The following is a 24631-nucleotide window of genomic DNA, read 5'->3' as shown; positions in this document are numbered from 1 at the left end:
TAGTAGATTTTTACTACAAATGATAGTACTCTTAACAAATAAAGATTATTTTGTCATCCATAAAACAGATTCTAACTAGACAGAGATATAAGACAACTAAGCACATTCATTACTGATAAACCTGGTAGGAGCCTTTACACAATTATAACAGAATCTACTCCTTCTGTATTAAAATTCACAACAATTATTAGATAATTTGGTAACTATGTACGCCTTCTGTTTTTAAATGACATGCATTTTGGAGAAGAATAACATTCCCACAATATGTGTATGGTATCAAACCAATAATAGAGTTAAGTTAGCAGATAAAGAACTGTGCCACTTCGCCTCATACATTTAGTTGACAGTGTGAGCAATACATCACATTATCAGAAATGTTTTCTTCCTCCTTGTTTCCACATAACAAATAGATACACACATTGATGATTAACACACTTACTTTGGTATTTTGCTGTTTAAATCACAAAGATGCAGATCACTCCAGCACAGGAAAATAGCCTTGACTAATATGGATTTTAATTTTGTGGAACTTCTACACAAAATTTCTTGCCTTACACTTTCTATCACAGGTACTATGACAGCTGCGGCACCTATGTGAAAAAGTTTATATTAGTTCTGTTGTATCACAGGAGGGGTATAAAAATATGAAATCATTTCTAGTACTAAAAACTGAAGCCTTAACAATGCAGTTGCAAACAAACAATACTGAAATACACAATATAAATTATGAATATAAATTCAGCACTCCAAATGACAACAGTACCATTTAGTCAAAATTTGCAAGTGTTGTGAGTGAGCACCAAAAATCAAATCCAACAGATTGCAAACTTCTCCACGGTACAGTGCAGCATGTTTTCATATATAAGTACCTGGCCACAATGCGAGTTCCAGAAGAAGACACCTCTTTAGCATACTAATGACCTTATAATTACAAAATCTAGATAATAGGAAATGAATGCACATTCCTGTATTAAGACTGAGAAAATTTCCTGAACAAGTATTTTATTCAGTAACACGGAGATAAGAAATGTAATGCAAATAATGGCATTCAAGAACTGTCTGTACCCACAGGAAAGGTAGCAGTCTTTATTTTATGAAACTTTCTTCTTTGTAGAAATACTCAAGTGACAAACTAACCCCTACTGGACCAAAATGTGTCACAAGATTTGTGAAGGGGGAATTCACAATTTTCAACTCAGATGCATTTTTTTATTTTAATCTTTTGAGTCACAAGTATATATTACTTCGGGGTGTTAATTTCCCTATCCACTTCCCCATTTCTCTCTCAAGTGTGGCATTTGATCCGAGCCAAAGCTATTCAGTTGTGGAATGAGTCCCTACATAAATATGATTACCACAATACACCAAAAACCAGTAAATTACTGTGAAAAACTTTTCCTCAGAATAAACAGTATGTAGCACAAGGAAACTTTTCAACTCCAAATAAACAACTGATTTTTTTTATTCCCAGTGAAATCTACTTAAAATGTAATGTGTGAACTAATGCATAAACTTCTGTAAAATGGCTGAGAAAGAGTTATCAGAGTCCCAATTATATTTCTGGCTAATGGTCCATGAGTGAACTGCAGCTTCTTTCCCTGGGCATGGTACCCAGACCCAATTGAAGGCTGCCTACTGAGTGGCTTCCAGGGGGCAACAAAAATTTGGTTTTCAATATTTTGCATAATTATTGACAAAAATAAAAATTTTAAAATGCTGTCATAATCTACTCATTAGGAGGTACGATCTTATGTTAAAAGTTTAAAACAATAAGGACAGAATTACAGTTAGAAACAGTGTGTTTGTCTTGAGACAATGTAACTGAGAGGACACAAATGGCTGGGTTTCAATCATCCGTTATTTGAGATGGAGAGCACACAAATGGCTGGGTTTCATTCATCCATTATTTGAGAATGAGAGCACTAAGCAACTTCCAACAAGCTTTACACACAGTTCCAAACCTTTTTGATACTTTTTCTCACTGACAGCCCTAACAAAATGGTGAAAAGAACATTTATTGGTTACTACATCTCTGCTGTTCCTGCAGTAAAATGCCAACATCAGGAATGATGTTTTAATTCATTACTTATTTACTACTGGCTCTATTCACGTCACAGTTTGCAGACAGTATCCATGTATTCTACTGAATGTACCTAAAAAATTATACCATTATACAGCACATACTTCAGGAGATATGATATCCTTTGCTTAAAATGGAACACAAATTACCCAGTTTACATTCATCCAGTGTTTCATAATGGGAGCACTTAGTAAATTCCAATAAACTTAAAGCATAATTTCAAACCTTTCCTAAATTTTTTCTTAATCACATGCTTCAAGGAAAATATTTACGGCATTTACTCAATTGTAATGTAATCAGATGTTCGAAGCTACTTTTACATAGGAGTTGGATTCTTTAAAGAATTGGGGTTTGCTTCTTAACCACTAATGGCACAAGGTCATACATTCACAGGAATGGCAGAATTATATGATGTATGTCCATATTCCTTTTTGAAATTTGCATGCTGACATCACAAAAAGTAGTAATCACACTTTTCTGATCTGAAAATGTTCCTTTTACAGACACAGAATTACAGGGCTATTACAAATGATTGAAGCGATTTCATAAATTCACTGTAGCTCCATTCATTGTCATATGGTCACGACACACTACAGATACGTAGAAAACTCATAAAGTTTTGTTCGGCTGAAGCCGCACTTCAGGTTTCTGCTGCCAGAGCGCTTGAGAGCGCATTGAGACAAAATGGCGACAGGAGCCGAGAAAGTGTATGTCGTGCTTGAAATGCAATCACATCAGTCAGTCATAACAGTGCAACGACACTTCAGGACGAAGTTCAACAAAGATACACCAACTGCTAACTCCATTCGGCGATGGTATGCGCAGTTTAAAGCTTCTGGATGCCTCTGGAAGGGGAAATCAACGGGTCGGCCTGCAGTGAGCGAGGAAACAGTTGAACGCGTGCGGGCAAGTTTCATGCGTGTATCTGGACATGCTGGAAAATTGGCTCATGCCACAACTGGAGACCGACAGCGCCGACTTCATCTTTCAACAGGATGGTGCTCAACCGCACTTCCATCATGATGTTCGGCATTTCTTAAACAGGAGATAGGAAAACCGATGGATCGGTTGTGGTGGAGATCATGATCAGCAATTCATGTCATGGCCTCCACGCTCTCCCGACTTAACCCCATGCGATTTCTTTCTGTGGGGTTATGTGAAAGATTCAGTGTTTAAACCTCCTCTACCAAGAAACGTGCCAGAACTGCGAGCTCACATCAACAATGCTTTCGAACTCATTCATGGGGACATGCTGCGCCGAGTGTGGGTGGAACTTGATTATCGGCTTGATGTCTGCCAAATCACTAAAGGGGCACATATCGAACATTTGTGAATGCCTAAAAAAACTTTTTGAGTTTTTGTATGTGTGTGCAAAGCATTGTGAAAATATCTCAAATAATAAAGTTATTGTAGAGCTGTGAAATCGCTTCAATCATTTGTAATAACCCTGTACTTAACAACATGATACAACATAACATAATTGAGTGAAAACAAGCACAGGAAAATATCTGGAAATTATTCTGAACGTAGCACTTAGTTTCTGCATAATATCCTGATATAAGTGTTGTAAGAAAACTTTCCAGTCTTGCTACAGCCATGGGACTGTGTGTTTGGATATCTATGTGTGTGTGTGTGTGTGTGTGTGTGTGTGTGTGTGTGTGTGTGTGTGTGTGTGTGTGTGTGTGTGTAGTATTGCTGGAAAAAGAGCTAGTGCTCAATAGGTAGTGTGAATTCCGTTTTCTGTTACATGTTACTGTGATCCACATATCAAGCCATGTAAGCGAGTTGTTGCCTTTCTTCCTTTTCTCATTTTACATATGAATAAATATTTATTCTGATATGGACTGCTTTCCTTTAAAATATTATGATCACTCTTGTTCCATAATGAAGTCAAAAGTTATGTAACTATGTATGTAATTTGTCTGTGATAATCCATACAATATGCTGCTCATAGTAGTCCACTCACATTCTTTTCTTGTTCATTACAATACCTATTCCCATATTATCCCTACTTGATTTTCATGGTATCACTGTACTCAGCTGACCAGAAATCCTATTCTTTTTGCCACTCCACTTCATTAATTTGCATTATACCTAACTTAAATTTATCCATTTCCCTATGCAACTTACTAAGTTACCTACATAGTTTCATAATGTAACACAAAGAACATTAGATTTGTTTTTCTGATGACAACTTCCAAGGCAGTCCCAGCCTGCAGATCTGAATGACCTTTCAACCCCCAAAATGTTTTATCCAAAAGGACGCTATCATCAATAAACCATGTACAGGGGATAGGCAAAATAATGTGAACAGTGGTAATGGGATGGTTAGGTTTGACTGTCAAAAATGCAAGAAAGGCACATGTCACGCTGGACTGTGCATGTTTAGCACAGACTAGGCATCAGTGCAGGTTGTTTCAGAATAGTGCACACTTCATATTTGCATTCAGAGATCGCGGTCGATGTGCAATGAAAAACCTAATGGAGTTCCAAATAGAGCGGATTAGGGGGGGCTGATTAGCTGGAGCGTCAATAACCAAGACAGCCAACTTACTGAATGTTTCAAGAGCAACTGTTTCACAGTCGTAACAGCCTACACAAAACGTGGAAAGACATCACTGTGAAAATGTAATAGTGGGTGCAAATCAAAACTAAATGACAGAGATCGTTGTATGCCAACACTAATTGTGTCAAAACAACACAAAACTATGGTAGCTAAAGTGACTGCAGAGCTCAATAACCATCTCTGAAACCGCGTATCTATCGACACTGTCCACCAAGAACTCAATAAAGCGAATATTCGTGGACAAGCTGCTATAGCGAAACCATCAGTGACAAGTACCAACGCAAAGAAGCATAAAACATGGTGTCAGGAGCATAAATCCTGGCCACTGATCAGTGAAAACACGTCATAAGAATCCGACGAGTCAACGTTTTCGTTATTTCCACCATCGGGCCGGATTTATGTAAGGAGAATGCCAAAAGAAGCCTACAATCCTGATTGCTTGATTTCAATGGTTAAGCATGGAGGTGGAAGTGTGATGGTATGGGTATGGTATGGTATTATGCTGGTCCCATCATTATTTTCATAGCATGCATTACAGCCAATGATTATGTGAACATTTTAGGTGATCAGGTGCATCCATGATTCAAATGTTGTTCCCAACAATGGTGTCATATTTCAGGATTATAATGTACCCATTCACACAGCCAGGACAGTACTGTCATATTATGAGGAGAATGCAACTGAACTGCAGTGTCTTCCCTGCCAGCACAGTCCCCGGACTTACACTTGTGGGTGGTATTGAGGTGCAGACTCCGGAGCAGGAGTCAGAAGAGGTTCTGACAGAAGAGTGGCATAACATTCCACTGGAGACTATACAATCATTATATGCCAGTATTCCAAGAACAACTGCAGCTGTATTACAGCCAAATGGGGGTGCAACCCCTTATTAATAAATCATTCCCAAGCAAGTACAGGTGTTCACATTGTTCTGCCTATCCCCTGTATCTTAGGGCAACATGTCATTAAGAAACGTAAGCATTGTAGTTTCTCCTTGCTTTTAGGCATTCACAGCACTGACGTAGCAGTCTTACTGAGTTATCCTACAGGTCATTTCATTCTCCAGATTGTTACACCTGGAACTACTATCCAGGATGCTGACTCTCTTAAGAAACAATTTATTAATCTCGCCTCTTCACAGATACCCTCCAATGTGGCTGCACCTACAGTGTGGCTACTTGTATTGTTGAGGCACTCAAGTTACTACACCATGGCATGGTTCATGGTTTGTGTGGATCACTTAATTTAAAGTAATCAATTTCATCCGACTTAAATCCACTTTATCCCTTGTTACAAACAAAAGTGAAATGATCATTAATACATACTTGTAATAGGGTTATTTATGACATATTACATGTTAATATGTATTGCCTTAAATAATATTTACTTTCGCTGTTTCACTAAATGTGGTGACTGCTGTTTTTTCTTTAGGGAATCAATGTAAACTATTTTACTGCTCAAATCTTCTGGCTATTAAGAAGGACATAACAGTACCAATTATTTTGACAGAATCCAACAGGACTTAGTCAGCATTTGGAGATTTTTTGCTTTGAATAAAATGGAGATTATATAGTGTTTTATTGTAGTAATCTAATTTATCTTTCACAAATGACAGTATTTTTTCCTTCCCTGCCCGTTTAGATGCTAACTGTGTGTTTTATGACAGCTCCCATTAATATACACGATTTATCAGTTCCATGACTATAATTGGTACTTCCATACGTGTCCACCATTTTACATTTTTAATATATATGAAGACTCAATCATATATGGTGATAGCGTTGGAAATTTCCATATTTACATAAGATGATTCAATGAAATGATAACTGGAACTGTAATTACAGTACTATAACATTTTTCTTAGTTACCTTGTCTACTATATTCTTCAGCTTTTCTTCACTTGTCTTCATTTCATTAAGCTAAACTTTATAAGCACCAACATCACTGGGAAGTTGTCTGAAGACAGGTTTCTGAATTCTTCCATGTTGATCATATAATGTAGGCTTTCAAGGCCAGTATTAACTTCACTTAAAACTTCCAGACTAACAGGCTGTGGTTGATATGTAAAGCTTTCCTCTAACATTTTGTGTCTGGCTGTGGGAGACATCATCAGAGGTGAAGCGGGCTAGGATGGTGGTTAGATTCTTTATGAAGGTCACGATCAGTATGCATGGCTTTTCTATACGCCTTATGGACCAATGACCTGCCCATACATTTGCTTACTGTCACATCCAGAAGATTAAATTGCCCATTATTCTCAGTCTCCATATTAAATCAGATTTTTTGGTAGATATACTATTTAAATGTACCTAGAAAGCATCCAACTCTTCTGCATGTGTCCATACTATAGAGGTATGATCAACACAGCAATACCACTCATCTGGTCTTTTACTGGCAGTCTGTAGTGCCCATTATTCAAAAGTATCCATAACAAAATTGCCCACAGATGGACAAACAGAACTGCCCTTAGCCACCACATCAATCTGTTCACAAAAATTATTGTTGTATTGGAAGTAAGTTGTGATGGAATGAAGTCTGAATAACGACACCATATCAAGTTGAAAAGTATCAGCTATTCACGAATAGCTTTATTCACTAGAATCGGGGTAAATAACAACACAACATCAAAAGCGACAAGAATATCACTTGTGCCCACATTTATCTTTTCTCATTTTGCAATGAGATGAGCTAAATTTTTAATATAACTTACATATGTATTTATTACCTTGTCTACCATATTCTTATGTTTTTCTTCACTTTATCTTTGTTTCACAGTGCTAAACATTATAAGCATCAACATCACTGGGAATAGGTTTTAAAGGCACTGTAGCATTCACAATAGACCTCAGAGGAATCTGTTTTAACATTGTATCGACACGTTATCAGAAGCAAAACCAAGCAAGTTTTACACTGCTTTCACATGTGAAGAGATCCACAATGAATAAGGTATACAAGTCTCATAACTATAGAACACATCCATACACAGTCTCGTAAATGAGCATAAAATAAGCAACTAAACATAAGTGAGGGTGAGGGCTCAGTGGGCCAGTTTGTGAGGGCTGTTCAAAAAGTAAGGTGACTTTTCAAATTGCGCTGGCAATGTACATTTGATTATCTATTTTTTTATGTTGGCACACATGTCCTGAACATATGTTCACAGTTTCACACGTACAGCATACTTTGTTTGTTTCTGACAGATGTAAAGGTTAGACGTGTTTTAGTGTGCGCAGCAATTTTTGATTATTATAAGAAATTGAGCAAAGAATTTGCATCAAATTTTGTGTGAAAAATGGAATCGAGTGCTCTAAAACACTTGAAATGTTGACAGTGGCATACGGCTAGTCTGCTCTAAATAGCAAAAAATGTTTACAATTGGTACAAGTTCTTCCAAGACGGCCGAGAAAATACCAATGACGAACCTCGCTCTGGACACCCGAGCACATCAACAACAGATGATAATGTCGAAGCTGTGAAGAAAATTGTTTTGGAAAATCATTGAATTACTATAAGAGAAACTGCTGAGGATGTTGGCATATCAGCCAGCTGGTGTCATGCAATTTTTTCAGGTGTTTTGGGCATGAGACGTGTGTAAGCGAAGTTTGTTCCAAATTTACACAATTTTAATCAGAAGAACCGTCGCATGAGCATCACTCAGGAACTCTTGAATGACGTCAATGATGATCCTGATTTGCTCAAAAGGATCATAACTGGTGAGGAAACATGGGTTTATGGTTATGACATGGAAACCAAAGCCCACTCGTCCCAATGGAAGTATCCCAGAGAGCCAAGACCAAGAAAGGCACGCCAATTTTGATCAAATGTCAAAGTTTTGCTTACTGTTTTTCTTTTTCTTTTTTCAATTACCATGGCATAGCACATCATGAATTTTTGCCTCAAGGTCATACAGTCAATAAGGAGCATTACCTTGATGTTATGTGCCGTTTGCAAGAAGTAATACACAAATAATGTCCGGAACTGTGGAAAAACAATTCATGGCTTTAGTACCACAACAATGCACCTGCTCATTCAATGTTGCTTGTGAGAGGCTTTATGGCCAGAAGTAACACAATAATCCTGTCTCAGCCAGCATATTCACCGGTTTTTGGCCCCTGCACCTTTATCCTGTTCCCAAAACTGAAGAGACCTACGAAAGGATGAAGATTTTCAATGACTGAGGGAATAAAAACTGCATCGCTGGAAATACTCAAGGCTGCACCAAAAAGTGCTTATGAGAAGTGCTTCAAGGACTGGAAGAAGCGTTAGCATAAGTGTATTGTATCTTAGGGCAATTACTTTGAAGGGGACAACATGAATATTAATGATTAAATAAATATTTTTTCATAAAAATATAAAGTCACAGTACTTTTTGAACACACCTTGTAAATTGGGCTGTTGTGCATATGCACAGTGCTTGCTATGGTGTCTGTGCAGATTGCAAGGCGATCTCTCAAGGCAGGCTGTGGGAGCTCTTTTATAGTGCGCTGTTTGATTTTGAGCACTCACACTATAGGTTTGCAGCAGAATCTATGGCTTGTGCACTTTGGGTGATTGATAGAGCCTAGGTGGGCACACTTCCATTTCACAAAGTAGCTGCTGTCATCAGAGGTGAAGGAAGACGTTTTCACCAATTGATTGGTGATTCTTAAAATCTTCGTGGTAAGATCCTGCTGAAGACTTTTTATAATTGGTGAGACTCAAAACATCAATGAACTTTCCCTGATAGTCCTCACTCTTCATCACAGTGATGGCATTACCCGTCTGTGGTAAGAACAATAATGTTACTAACTGTGTTAATATCCCTCAGTGCCTTCCCTCGTGTATGTGAAAAATTATTGTTAGCCGGCTTACACTTTCATAGGGTTCTAGCTGTTTCCATCCAAATTATATCAGTGAACTGCTATGGAAGCTGCCAGATACCGCCTCAATAGTTGCTCCATGAGTACCTTTAGAGGTGCCTCCATCGATGTCTGATTGCACACTCCACCTTTGAGGATGTTTCCTGAAGCCAGAGATGAAAAGTTAGCCTCGAAGTTTTAAGTGAAGTCTTCCATGTTGGTCACAAGACGGTATAGCCTTACATCTGGCCACACTATTCCTTCAGTTCTGACACTGACTGCACTGTCAAGTCAGTGAACTGATAGCTATTCTCTTCCACAACATTGCTGAAGGTTTTTAGACCTTAACTTCCTACAATATTTTCCACATTCCTTTTGTCTTTATTAACATAGATCTGTCATTACAATGTAATGCAATATATTTATGTTACACAGTGTCTGAAGATGTGAATTACACGTGGAACACTTTCTTGTACAAGTGATGTTCACTTTATTGCTATCTGTAAGTAGTGCAGTTCACTCTCCATTCTGCTTGTTTAGTCTTTTTCTGGAAGAAATCTATGTTAGAGTTTTGGGATCACACTTGTGACATTTCCAACCAACCTAACAGTATCTACCACATTAAGAACACTTCCAATTCACGAGTATGGATTTCAATCCTCCTTATGTCTCTACTTGACTATGGTTATCTTTATTTCACACATTCATGAATAGTATTTATACTATCTGAAATATACATCTTATTGTTCTCATCACTGACATTTTGTGTAATAAGCACACACTTCCTCCTATGAGGCATCAGTTGCTATATTATCAGTCACATACCATGACGAGTGTGCAGCACACTAGTTAATGCAATTATCTTCTTGAGCTGTGTCTCAGGTCCATCAAATGATGCTGGGAGCAGGACAGTAACAGCTGCTGCCTGACCCACAGGATTCACTGCAGAAGGTATTGCAGCAAGGCAGTCAGCCAGTATGTCGAGTGCAATAAGACGATGAGCGACAGGAAGGCATGTTGCAGACGCATTCAATGAGAGTAGTGACAAACTGTGTGACTGATCTTGGTTACTTGTCAGTGTCTCACCAATGTCCCGCTACAAATTTAGAACAGGCATTAAAACATTATTTATGATTACAAATTTTAATCAAATATGGGGAAAAATTATACACTTAACATATAGCATCATACACAAATAAAAATGGAACTAATCCTACGTTTAGAAGGGACAAGTCATTCAGACAGTAAACAAAATATCCTCACTGGATCCTGGATTCAGGTGGGCACACCAGGGCAGGGTTAAGATAAATTAATACACTGGTGAGCCAAAACATCATGAACACTTGTTTAACAGTGTGTTGGTGCACCTTAGGAATACAATATAGCACTGATTCCATGTGGCACAGATTCCATAAGCCTTTTTTTATGTTTTTGGAGGTGCATGGCTGCAGATTCCGATGCACAGCTCATGCAGTTCCTGTAAATCATGGGTTAATGGTTTATGGATGTGGAGCTGGCAACTGACAGCATCACAGTCATGTGCCATTGTGTTCAAATTAGGCAAATATGGTGGCCAAGACCTCAATGTCAATAGTATCACACTCCTCAGACCACTGTAGCAAATTTCTGGCCTGTAACAAACACAGTTATTCTTTAGGTAGATGCCTTCACTGTCAGGGAATACATCAAGCAAGAAGGGGGGTAAGTGATCTGCAATAATGTTCGTGCAGTCTGTGGCTGACATGATGTCTGTAATTACTGCCACAGGTCCCTTGGAAGCCCCTGTTAATGTCCCTTATAGCATAACACTGCACTCACCGGCCTGTGCCCATGACACAGTGCATGTTTGGAACAGCCTTTGGTCTGGACGATGGAGTATCCAGTCAATATCATTGACATGATGTAACAAGAAATGTGATTCCTCCAAGCAGACATCACATTTCCACTGATACAAAATTCAATCTCGATGGTCGATTCCCCACTGAAATCCTGACTGACTATGTCACTGGGTCAACATGACAACTCACACAGGTCTTCTGCTGTGGAACCCCATGTATAACAATGTGTGCTGAATGATGTGCTCCAGAACGCTTGGACCTGGAGCAATATCGTACTCTGCCATTAGACCTACCACATGTCAGACTTCAATGTATATAATCCCAATGCTGTAAGTAGCATGTGATGACAGTTTTTCAGGAGAACATGAGTCACAGGAAACTGGTTATAAAGGGGAAATAAGTCCTGACCTGGGTTACAAAAATAGCATATGTCTCTCAAGAAAATATGATGCAAATAGTCTCAACTACTTAGACTATCACCTATTTATGACAGATTATAAAGATAAGATTGTAAAGCCGCAGATTGCTACTGAAATAATATCACTCACTAAATTGTTTTACTGTCAGCAACTCCGTTGGGGAGAAATAGTGTTTTTCAGGAAAGAACATACTTTATTCTCACACAGACTCCTTTAGGGCACTGAAATACACACACTAGATAATAAATTAGTCACCCTCAGGAGACATTACACTAGAACTATCTAACTCTGCTTCTAAACTTGATAATGGTTTCCATTCAATGAGGCAGAAGAGTCTACAAATTTCCTCAGGTATGCCGTATCCAGCTGAAGCCATTCATTGATGATTAGATCTCTTACAGCTACCAAACTGTGAGGATGTTGACTCATACTATTTCTTAAAGGGTGAAAATGATGTAGTGGGTCTCTTTACACTTTTTCACCAAATATGAATAAACTTCTGCCGGCAATGAACTATACAAAACAAAGAATTATGTCCATCTGGACAAAACACTCACAACAAAACTCAAACAAACAAAACTATTCTGCTGATCTAGTTGACACTTATATTTTTTTGCAACATTTATCAACATAATGTGAACAAAATTTGATTGGTGCCAATACTGTACCTATGCCAAGCTAAAAAATTTCATCTTGCTCTTGTACCACAACCTCTTGTGTCCAAATGATTTTCCTTGCATATCCACACTAACGAAGCAATGAAAACAATGACTCTATCTTTGCCCAGTTAGACTGTAGGAGTAGCAATAATAATAATACACACACCAGAAAAGTTTATTGTATGTGTGTAGTTGTAGCTGAATGCTCTAAACAATAACACACGTTTGTAAGCTGAATTACCATGTTCCAATTCTTGTTTATGTGACAATTTATTGTTCAACACAGTAGTCACATGATGAGTGGTGATCTTTACTCATACTATTGTTTAAATTTCATCCTGTATTTTCTAGTGTCACACAAATGTTGTCATGTAGTTTCTTTTCACTCTGTAACCTTGTGCCAGCCACAATTTTTTGTTGTATCTATTTTCTACATTTCTCCCTCCTATTATTGTGTCTTATGGTTACTTTCTCACTGGTTTTAAAAATATATGAATTACCGCTTACTACGTAACATGTGCCACTTAATGCACATAATGGGTTGGTTTCTTTGATAAGGAAACAGTAAATTTCCTTCCCACATTTTCCCAGCTCGATCATGCGCTCCAAACAAGACCCTGATGTTTAGTGGGCATTAAACTCTTCTTCCTTCATAAAACTGCACATTAATGAACTACTGATTGCAGGAACTGTGTAGTCTAGTTCTGGCTATCCCAATGACAAGTGCAGGGCAGTCTCATTTAAACACATACATAAAACAACTGCTGATCAGTGGTGCTTAGGAAAAGATAAATATTTGCCGCGATAGTTTGGCTGTGGACAGTACATTGCCCACCAGATATCATATGCTCGGTTCAAATTTGATATTTTGTAGATAATCAGTTTGAGTGTTTCTAGCCAACTCTGATAAACAAACAGCTGACATTATTTAGAAAAGTGATAAGCATGTGTGATCTATTTTTGTGTTTTCCTTGCTCAGAAAACATCTTATTTTTGTGACAACTTATTATCAAAGCAGTACTTGGTTTCAGAAACTCAAAAATTACATTGTAGTAGACACACTTATGTCATAAGGAGCACAACTGCTTAGTTGTCAGAAACTGACCATAGACAGGTGTCACGTGTGACAAATACATAAGCAACATAGCTGGGTAAGTATATAACTGGAGAAAAAATACAATGAGGTGGCAAAAGTCATGGGATACCTCCTAATATTGTGTCTGACCACCTTTCATCAAGCGTAGTGCAATAACTCAATGTGAAATGGACTCAACACGTCATTGGAAGCTCCTGCTGAAAAAGTGGGTCATGCTTCTGCAGCCCATAAATGTTCAATGGGATTCATCTCAAGCAATCTTGGTTGCCAAATTGTTCACTCTAATTGTCTTGAATGTTCTTCAACCCAAGTGCAAACAACTGTGTCATCCATAAAAACTCATTGTTGTTAGAGTAGGTTAAGTCCATGAATGGCTGCAAATGGTTTCAAAGTAGCCGAACATAACCATATCCAATCAGCGATTGGTTCAGTTGGACCAGAGGACCCACTCCATTCCATGTACACACAGCCCACACCATTAGGGAGTCACCATAAGCTTGCACAGTGCCCTGTTGACAATGTGGGTCCATGGCTTTATGCGGTCTGTGCCACGCTTGAATTCTACCATCAGCTCTTACTAACTGAAATCTGAACTCATCTGACCAGGCCACAGTTTTCCAGTCACCTAGGTTTCAAGCGATACTGTCACAAGTCCAGGAGAGACACTGCAGGCAATGTCTTTCTGTTGGCAAAGGCACTCGTGTTGGTTGTCTGATGCCATAGCCTATTAACACCAAATTTCACCACACTATCCCAACAGATACATTTGTCATTCAGCATATGTCTCACACTGATTTCTGCAATTATTTCACACAATGTTGCTTGTCTGTTAGCACTGACAACTCTAAACAAATGTCACTGCTCTCAATCATTAAGTGAAGGCCATTGACCACTGTGTTGTCCACGGTGAGAGATAATGCCTGAAATTTGGTATTCTCATTGCATTCTTGACACTGTAGTTCTCAGAATATTGAATTCTTTAATGATTTATGAAATGGAATCTCCCATGCATCTAGCTCCAACTATCATTCTGCATTCAAGGTCTTAATTCCCGTTGTATGGCCATACTCACATTGGAAACCTTTTCAAATAATAACCTGAGTACAAACTAAAGCTCCGCCAATGCACTACTCTTTTGTACCTAGCATATGGGATACTACTGCTACCTTATATGTGAATATCGCTATGGCATGACATTTATCACCTCAGTGTAAACTGCCTGAATATGTTCATTAACTCTCTTTTGGCCAAAAAACCCCAACCCCTCCATCCCTGTTTTCACTCATTCTACACTCATACTCTTCTCTTCACAATCTCTCTCTACCTCTCTTCTGATCCTCCTTCGAACCTTCAAATCCACTCCTCCACTTCATTGTGCGACACAAAAAACTTTTTCCTGCTTGTAGCAGGGTGAACTCACTGGTAACACATTCCAACTCCATACCCTTGCTGTCTCTCCCTCTCTGCCATCAGCCACCATTCACCTCCCCCCCCCCCCTTTTCTACTCACACCAACTCCACCCAATGCAATCCCTCATCTCAGTCAAGTCATAACACCAGTACAATATAGTCAGTTGGGACAATGGTAGGCACATGCACGTGTGTGTGTGTGTGTGTGTGTGTGTGTGTGTGTGTGTGTGTGTGTGTGTTTTAATTCTGAATAAGAATGTCATCCAAAAGCTTATCATTTTGGCTTGTTTATGTGCCTGTCAACCACCCAACACAACTATGTTAAAACAATAGTCTAGTTCACAATAATATTTTACTAATTACTGATTTCAACTTCATACAGAAGCCATCATGAGAAAATGAGTACTATTTGGCTGCTGCTGGCAGCTCTCGGATGCTCACGTGGCAATACGATCATAAACTGCCCAGTTTACGATCATGTTGCCATGTGAGCATCCAAGAAGCCACCAGTAGCAGCTAGATGGTGTTCATTTTCTGAAGCTAACTTTTACATGAAGTCAAAACCAGCCACTAATAAAATATTATTGCAATCTAGACTGTCGTTTTAACCTGTATGAATTGTTACTGGATTCACAGATAAAATGTCTTCTTCTCTGTCAAACACACTGGCATCAATTAAAGAACAATAATCTGAAATTCTAGTCATATCTTCAGAAAGAACAACACCAAATGAAGAGACCATCAATTAGGGTAGTACTTGCTGCTCAAAGTTTACAGCTTCTGGATACTGGTATATAAAACTTCGGGATGAAAACACCAGTGACCTCCAATATGTTAAGTGTACAAATAAATATTAAGTTTATTTTAATTGTTTTTGTTAAATTTATTTTCATTTAATTATAAGAGCATCTTTCATTTGGTCTTCAAATTTCACTGATTATACCACTATGACATAAATACTACACTGTTAAGCTACAAATAAGTTTCAAAATATGCTCACTTACATTTCAGTGGCTCTTGAGTGTTGCTGAGCCTATTTCAATGAGTTACGTTCATATGAGCTCTAGAAAAAAACCTGCCTATAACACTGCAAATGACATTTGTTTAGTCTTCGCCACACAATATTTTTTTAAAAATTTACATGCTCTTTAAAATGTATGCTACTTTCTCTTATTAGCTTGTGTCACTGAAGATATCAGTCATTGAAATTTATTAAGAAATGTGGGAAAGCACCATTAAATTCCACTTAAACACCAAAGAAAAGTTCAATGAAGACAGAAAAATTGAAGGAAAATATAAAGACAGTAATATGTACTGTTGTTGTTGTGTTGTGGTCTTCAGTACTGAGACTGGTTTGATGCAGCTCTCCATGCTACTCTATCCTGTGCAAGCTTCTTCATCTCCCAGTATCTACTGCAACCTACATCTTTCTGAATCTGCTTAGTGTATTCATCTCTTGGTCTCCCTCTACGATTTTTACCCTCCACACTGCCCTCCAATGCTAAATTTGTGATCCCTTGATGCCTCAAAACATGTCCTACCAACCGATCCCTTCTTCTAGTCAAGTTGTGCCACAAACTTCTCTTCTCCCCAATCCTATTCAATACCTCCTCATTAGTTACGTGATCTACCCACCTTATCTTCAGCATTCTTCTGTAGCACCACATTTTGAAAGCTTCTATTCTCTTCTTGTCCAAACTAGTTATCGTCCATGTTTCGCTTCCATACATGGCTACACTCCATACAAATACTTTCAGAAACGACTTCCTGACACTTAAATCTATACTCGATGTTAACAAATTCCTCTTCTTGAGAAACGCTTTCCTTGCCATTGCCAGTCTACATTTTATATCCTCTCTACTTCGACCATCATCGGTTATTTTACTCCCTAAATAGCAAAACTCCTTTACTACTTTAAGTGTCTCATTTCCTAATCTAATTCCCTCAGCATCACCCGACTTAATTTGACTACATTCCATTATCCTCGTTTTGCTTTTGTTGATGTTCATCTTATATCCTCCTTTCAAGACACTGTCCATTCCGTTCAACTGCTCTTCCAAGTCCTTTGCTGCCTCTGACAGAATTACAATGTCATCGGCGAACCTCAAAGTTTTTACTTCTTCTCCATGAATTTTAATACCTACTCCGAATTTTTCTTTTGTTTCCTTTACTGCTTGCTCAATATACAGATTGAATAACATCGGGGAGAGGCTACAACCCTGTCTTACTCCTTTCCCAACCACTGCTTCCCTTTCATGCCCCTCGACTCTTATAACTGCCATCTGGTTTCTGTACAAACTGTAAATAGCCTTTCGCTCCCTGTATTTTACCCCTGCCACCTTCAGAATTTGAAAGAGAGTATTCCAGTTAACATTGTCAAAAGCTTTCTCTAAGTCTACAAATGCTAGAAATGTAGGTTTGCCTTTTCTTAATCTTTCTTCTAAGATAAGTCGTAAGGTCAGTATTGCCTCACGTGTTCCAACATTTCTACGGAATCCAAACTGATCTTCCCCGAGGTCGGCTTCTACCAGTTTTTCCATTCGTCTGTAAAGAATTCGCGTTAGTATTTTGCAGCTGTGACTTATTAAACTGATAGTTCGGTAATTTTCACATCTGTCAACACCTGCTTTCTTTGGGATTGGAATTATTATATTCTTCTTGAAGTCTGAGGGTATTTCGCCTGTCTCATACATCGTGCTCACCAGATGGAAGAGTTTTATCAGGACTGGCTCTCCCGAGGCCATCAGTAGTTCAAATGGAATGTTGTCTACTCCCGGGGCCTTGTTTCGACTCAGGTCTTTGAGTGCTCTGTCAAACTCTTCACGCAGTATCTTATCTCCCATTTCGTCTTCATCTACATCCTCTTCCATTTCCATAATATTGTCCTCAAGTACATCGCCCTTGTATAAACCCTCTATATACTCCTTCCACCTTTCTGCCTTCCCTTCTTTGCTTAGAACTGGGTTGCCATCTGAGCTCTTGATATTCATACAAGTGGTTCTCTTCTCTCCAAAGGTCTCTTTAATTTTCCTGTAGGCAGTATCTATCTTACCCCTAGTGAGATAAGCCTCTACATCCTTACATTTGTCCTCTAGCCACCCCTGCTTAGCCATTTTGCACTTCCTGTCGATATCATTTTTGAGACGTCTGTATTCCTTTTTGCCTGCTTCATTTACTGCATTTTTGTATTTTCTCCTTTCATCAATTAAATTCAATATTTCTTCTGTTACCCAAGGATTTCTATTAGCCCTCGTCTTTTTACCTACTTGATCCTCTGCTGCCTTCACTACTTCATCCCTCAGAGCTACCCATTCTTCTTCTACTGTATTTCTTTCCCCCATTCCTGTCAATTGTTCCCTTATGCTCTCCCTGAAACTCTGTACAACCTCTGGTTCTTTCAGTTTATCCAGGTCCCATCTCCTTAAATTCCCACCTTTTTGCAGTTTCTTCAGTTTCAATCTGCAGTTCATAACCAATATATTGTGGTCAGAATCTACATCTGCCCCAGGAAATGTTTTACAATTTAAAACCTGGTTCCTAAATCTCTGTCTTACCATTATATAATCTATCTGATACCTACTAGTATCTCCAGGATTCTTCCAGGTATACAACCTTCTTTTATGATTCTTGAACCAAGTGTTGGCTATGATTAAGTTATGCTCTGTGCAAAATTCGACAAGGCGGCTTCCTCTTTCATTCCTTTCCCCCAATCCATATTCACCTACTATGTTTCCTTCTCTCCCTTTTCCTACTGACGAATTCCAGTCACCCATGACTATTAAATTTTCGTCTCCTTTCACTACCTGAATAATTTCTTTTATCTCGTCATACATTTCATCTATTTCTTCATCATCTGCAGAGGTAGTTGGCATATAAACTTGTACTACTGTAGTAGGCATGGGCTTTGTGTCTATCTTGGCCACAATAATGCATTCACTATGCTGTTTGTAGTAGCTAACCCGCACTCCTATTTTTTTATTCATTATTAAACCTACTCCTGCATTACCCCTATTTGATTTTGTATTTATAACCCTGTAATCACCTGACCAAAAGTCTTGTTCCTCCTGCCACCGAACTTCACTCATTCCCACTATATCTAACTTTAACCTATCCATTTCCCTTTTTAAATTTTCTAACCTACCTGCCCGATTAAGGGATCTGACATTCCATGCTCCGATCCGTAGAACGCCAGTTTTCTTTCTCCTGATAACAACGTCCTCCTGAGTAGTCCCCGCCCGGAGATCCGAATGGGGGACTATTTTACCTCCGGAATATTTTACCCAAGTGGACGCCATCATCATTTAATCATACAGTAGAGCTGCATGTCCTCAGGAAAAATTACGGCTGTAGTTTCCCCTTGCTTTCAGCCGTTTGCAGTACCAGCACAGCAAGGCCGTTTTGGTTAATGTTACAAGGCCAGATCAGTCAATCATCCAGACTGTTGCCCCTGCAACTACTGAAAAGGCTGCTGCCCCTCTTCAGGAACCACATGTTTGTCTGGCCTCTCAACAGATACCCCTCCGTTGTGGTTGCACCTACGGTACGGCCATCTGTATCGCTGAGGCACGCAAGCCTCCCCACCAGCGGCAAGGTCCATGGTTCTGTATGTACTATTTACTCAAATTGTATACAAAAATAACAAGACAGATGTATAATTTTATATATTATGACAGATAAATTGTATTTTAATAAAGAAGCAGCTCAAAATATACCAAAGATCTGGACCTTAATTGGAGAAATCCTCCCTTCGTGATATGCACTTCTTTTAATAATTAGAAACAGAAAAATAATTTAGGTTACACCACAGAAAGCACTTAAATTTACTGCCTAATGTAATAAATATTGATGAGGCTCTCAGGTATTATGTGGAAGGCTTTGCTAATGCTTTGTGATATTTCAAAGCAGCATCTATTTGTTGCCTACAGATGATGGTTTTTGGCGAAAACCTAGACAGGATGTTAATCGTCATGGAGAAATGAAAGTGAACATGTGATGCTTTAGTTTTTTCCTGGAGCTAATGATAATTTTTCTGTCATCCAAAAAGCTGGACTTATCTGCACAACAACTGCAGTATTTTTGATAGTGAGCATCATCAGATGTGCCAATGACCAACTGTTTACGGGTGAGAGGCGGGCATTTATCTCCATGCTTGTAATTCCTCATGGTTGGTCTGTGGCAGCTCCATTATTCTGTCCTTGATTTATCCCTGTGGGAACATTCAATGAGCAATATATGAATTGAATGTGGTCTACATTCAAAGCCTATTCATTCTTGTTGCAGGGTAATGCATCGAAACTTATAATTAATCCAAGTGGCCTGGGAGACAGCGCTGCATCCTTCCTCCCCATCTTACAGATCAGAGATACATCATTTTTCTTCAAAAAATACTAGTAGAGTTCTTGGAAGATACAACATTCATAAAGAAATGTGTGCACTTTCTGCAGTCCTCCAGCTATGGTAATCTCGAGGAAAACTGATGTCCAAAATTTTGTTTTTGCACGACAATGCTCGACTTCACATGGTAAACTGCACTAAAGAGCTCCTTAATTCATTCAAATGGGAAATTTTCCCTCATCCACCCTACAGCCCCAATCTTGCACCAAGTGACTTCCACTTGTTTCCCAAGATGAAGAACTGGCTTGCAACACAGCACTCTGATGATGAACTCCAGACCGACGTGACTCACTGGCTGAAGTCTCAGGCGGCAGAATTTTATGATGAAGGTCTTTCAAAGCTTGTCCACTGGTATGATAACTGCCTCAATGTGTTTGGTGACTATGTGGAAAAGTAGTGTGTCAGTCACTCTTTCAGATGTATTTCTTGCACATAGTTTTTTTTTTTTTAATGCCAACACAGGCCCTACTTTCTAAATAGCCCTCGTACTCATGCTCACTGTTTGGTGGTTGTGTCTGCCAAACAGTGCAGTACATGTTGCTCACCAAACTTGTATGCTGTGCAAGCAGTCAGTAAGGTGGAGTTGTAAAAGTTTGGAGAATGCTGTGAAAGTAAAAGCATTATTCTCTAGTAATAATAATACATCCAGAAGTTATTCTGTGAATAAATCAGAGAAGTAACCAAAATATGGAGCCTGAATGCTTATTATGAGAAGAAGTTAGTAACTCTAAACTATAAAATTTAGGTGTCAGTATACCTCCAACAACAAATATAGCACTACCTGTCCTACAACATTTATATTGAAAATAAGGTTTATTAACTACTAGGAGCTGTTGCAATTAAAAAACTTGAAATTTTGAACATTATTAGCATTTTTTGTAATGGCAATATAATTACAGTAGGGTTGTTACAATTATACAAGAAATGTAGATAAATACAAGATAGTTATGGGACATGGGTCAAATATGGTTTGGTTTGTGGGATTGAAGGGACCAGACTGCTAGGGCCATCAGTCGGGGTCAAATATGTTGTTCTTGTAACATTATACTGTTAAATGTACATCTTCTCCTACACAAGCGTAAAATATAATTATAGGAAACCCACAACTTTAACAAGTATGACCTCCAAAATATCGCCGATAAGAGAGAGAGAGAGAGAGAGAGAGAGAGAGAGAGAGAGATTGAATAGACATCCTCATGATTCAAGCAATATAGAGCACATACCTGAAGCAAATGCACAATATGAAGTAGTGGAAGGTAGTGTGTACGAGTGGCAGTCAGAATTAGAGGCTGTAAGAGAGGTAGGCAGCTTGGAACAGACTTCAACAGTGGTGCTAGTTGTTCCACTACCCATGTTATTGCCTCACTTGTACAAAGAGGCACCTGGTCGACCATAAATGACAAAACCTATAAATAAATAGACAAAGATTATTGTTATGACTACTTTATGAAACTCTTCAACAGTACTTTATATAAGAGCTTCAATTTTCACCTTAAAAACTATCGACAAACTTTAAAAAAATATTCAAAATGAAAGTAGGAACTTAATATTTACAGTGCTTATGAACAAATGCCCCCTTACTCCCCACTGCAGCAGGATGAACACAAACAAGATCGAAAAACACACAAACTCTGAAATATGATTGATACTCCTGCTCTATGATATTTTCAAAATGCTTTCATAGGGAGAAAGAAAAAAATATATGCAAACAAGAAATGGATGCAGCAATACACTGTAGTGACAAAAGTCATGGAATACCTCCTTATATCATGTTGGAAATCCTTTTGAACAGCGTTGTGCAGCAATTCAACATGGCATTGATGCAACAAGTCGTTGGAAATTCCCTGCAGAAATACTAAGCCAAGCTGCCCCTACAGCCGTCCGTAATACCGAAAGTGTTGCTGGTGCATGAACTGACCTGTCAATTGTGTCCCATAAATGTTCAATGGGATTGATGTCATGTGATCTGATCGGCCAAATCATTTGCTCAAATTGACCAGAATGTTGTTAAAACCAATCACGAACAACTGTGGTCCAGTGACATGGCACATTCTCACCTACAAAAATGAAGTCCATGAATGGTTGCAAATGGTCTGCAAGTAGCCGAACACACCCATTTCCAGTCAATGATTGGTTCAGTTGGAACAGAGGACTCAGTCCATTCCACATAAACACAGCCCACACCATTATGGAGCCAGCAACAGCTCCCACAGTGCCTTCTTGCCAACTTGGGTACATGGCTCCATGTGGTCTGTGCCACATTCTAACTGTACCATCAGCTCTTACCAATTGAAATTGGAACTCATGTGGCCAGGCCACAGTTTTCCAGTCATTAGGGTCCAAGTCAAATTGATATGAGCTGAGGAGAGGCGCTGCAGGTGATGTTGTGCTGTTAGCAAAGGTACTTGTGTTGTTCGTTTGCTGTCATAGCCCATTAACACCAAATTTCGCTGCACTGTCCTAACGGATACACTCATCGTACATCCCACTTTGATTTCTGCAGTTATTGCTCGTCTATTAGCACTGACAACTCCATGCAAATGATGCTGCTCTTTGTCGTTAAGTGATGGTCGTTGACCACTATGTTGTCCATGGTGAGAGGTAATGCCTAAAATTTGACATTCTCGGAGCACACTCTTGACACTGTGAATCTCGGATATTGAATTCTCTAACAATTTCCAAAATGGAATCTCCCATGCCTCTTGCCGCACATACCATTCTGCACGATCACATCCGAAACTTTTTCACGTAAATCACCTGAGTATAAATGACAGCTCCTCCAATGCACTGTCCTTTTACACCTTGTGTACGTGATACTACTGCCATCTCTGTAAATGCATATTGCTCTCCCATGACTTGTCATCTCAGTGTAAGTGTCTACAGCTGCTGAAGGAAGAAAATCTTGTTTGAAATATTGATTTAGAAGAAACTATATAGCAGAAATGGTTTGGAAGTAACTACGGAGTAATAGCACAGTCTGAAATTCCAGAAAGTCACCAATAAAGAACTGCTGGTAGTAAAGAAATCATAAATTGGAAGAAGGGCACAAACAGAAATGAGAGATACAGCAAGGTAGAAATAAGGCTGATGGTCAAATGGAAAAAAGAAAATATTAAATTAGATGAAATACAATAATAAAACGAACTTTTAGGAAGATGGTGCACTCTACAGGAGAGGAAAAGACAATACAGAATTATAAATTGTAAGTGGGTGAAACAACACTGAGGAAGAAACGGAAAGTGAGGTTAGCAAAGAGTATGATCTGGGAGATAGCATAAGCAAACTACACAAAGTAGAGTCTATTCTAATACCTGGACACTGGTAACATTGGTGCTGAATGGAGGGATCCATTCAATACAAGTGATAAGGTCTCTAATGTCACATTCCACAGCATGCTTAGCAAAAAGATACTGGGTGTCGCATGTGAAGACAGTTTGCCTGTGGCAATTCTCTTTGGTAACCAGGTAGTGGCTGGCCAATATACAATGCAGGACAAAAATTACTGGTTGGCTGAATAATTAAATGGGTGCTCTTAGCTGTCTTTTCTGCAATTATGTATAACTTGATACTGTTACATTGACAGGACAAATAAGACAGCTCTTACATTGCAGCCAAACAATGGCATTCATTAAATGCAGTCTGATCAAATAATAATTTTATGTAAACAGATTTTGGTAAAAAGACGAAATTAGTTTAGACTCGACAGAGTATGCACCATGTGTATTATTAATTACAAGTTGAGGCTGGATGCTTGATATCAATCTTCTTCTGCTGCTTATCCATTAATGAATTTTGATGACCACATGTTGCATCTTTCTTCTGTGAACTGCAGTATGTAATAGCTGGTCCACACTTCGCAGTCCTGTCCACTGCTTTATACTGTTGTTGTTGTTGTTGTTGTTGTTGTTGTTGTTGTGGTCTTCAGTCCTGAGACTGGTTTGATGCAGCTCTCCATGCTACTCTATCCTGTGCAAGCTTCTTCATCTCCCAGTACCTACTGCAACCTACATCCTTCTGAATCTGCTTAGTGTATTCATCTCTTGGTCTCCCCCTACGATTTTTACCCTCCACGCTGCCCTCCAATACTAAATTGGTGATCCCTTGATGCCTCAGAACATGTCCTACCAACCGATCCCTTCTTCTGGTCAAGTTGTGCCACAAACTTCTCTTCTCCCCAATCCTATTCAATACCTCCTAATTAGTTACATGATCTACCCACCTAATCTTCAACATTTTTCTGTAGCACCATATTTCGAAAGCTTCTATTCTCTTCTTGTCCAAACTATTTATTGTCCATGTTTCGCTTCCATACATGGCTACACTCCATACAAATACTT

General features: G+C 38.8%; 1 protein-coding gene across 2 annotated transcripts in view; it reads right to left on the bottom strand.

Moving 5' to 3' along the window:
• The window catches only part of LOC126094961 (AP-5 complex subunit beta-1-like), a 147877-nt gene that overhangs the window by 69294 nt on the left and 53952 nt on the right, over positions 1-24631 (bottom strand). For both annotated transcript variants that reach the window (XR_007521900.1, XM_049909616.1), the window contains exons 7-9: positions 21518-21700; positions 10304-10574; positions 440-590 (exon numbers count right to left, since the gene is read on the bottom strand). Coding sequence is in view for 1 of the 2 variants with exons in the window: in XM_049909616.1 (XP_049765573.1) it covers positions 440-590; positions 10304-10574; positions 21518-21700 (605 nt within the window). In the remaining variant the exon portion in view is untranslated. The remainder of the gene's footprint in view (positions 1-439; positions 591-10303; positions 10575-21517; positions 21701-24631) is intronic.

The sequence above is a fragment of the Schistocerca cancellata genome, chromosome 8 (assembly GCF_023864275.1).
Source record: "Schistocerca cancellata isolate TAMUIC-IGC-003103 chromosome 8, iqSchCanc2.1, whole genome shotgun sequence".
In the NCBI taxonomy this organism is placed as follows: domain Eukaryota; kingdom Metazoa; phylum Arthropoda; class Insecta; order Orthoptera; family Acrididae; genus Schistocerca; species Schistocerca cancellata.
The sequence above is the reverse complement of the archived record's forward strand: the minus strand, read 5'-3'. Positions and strand labels throughout refer to the sequence as shown.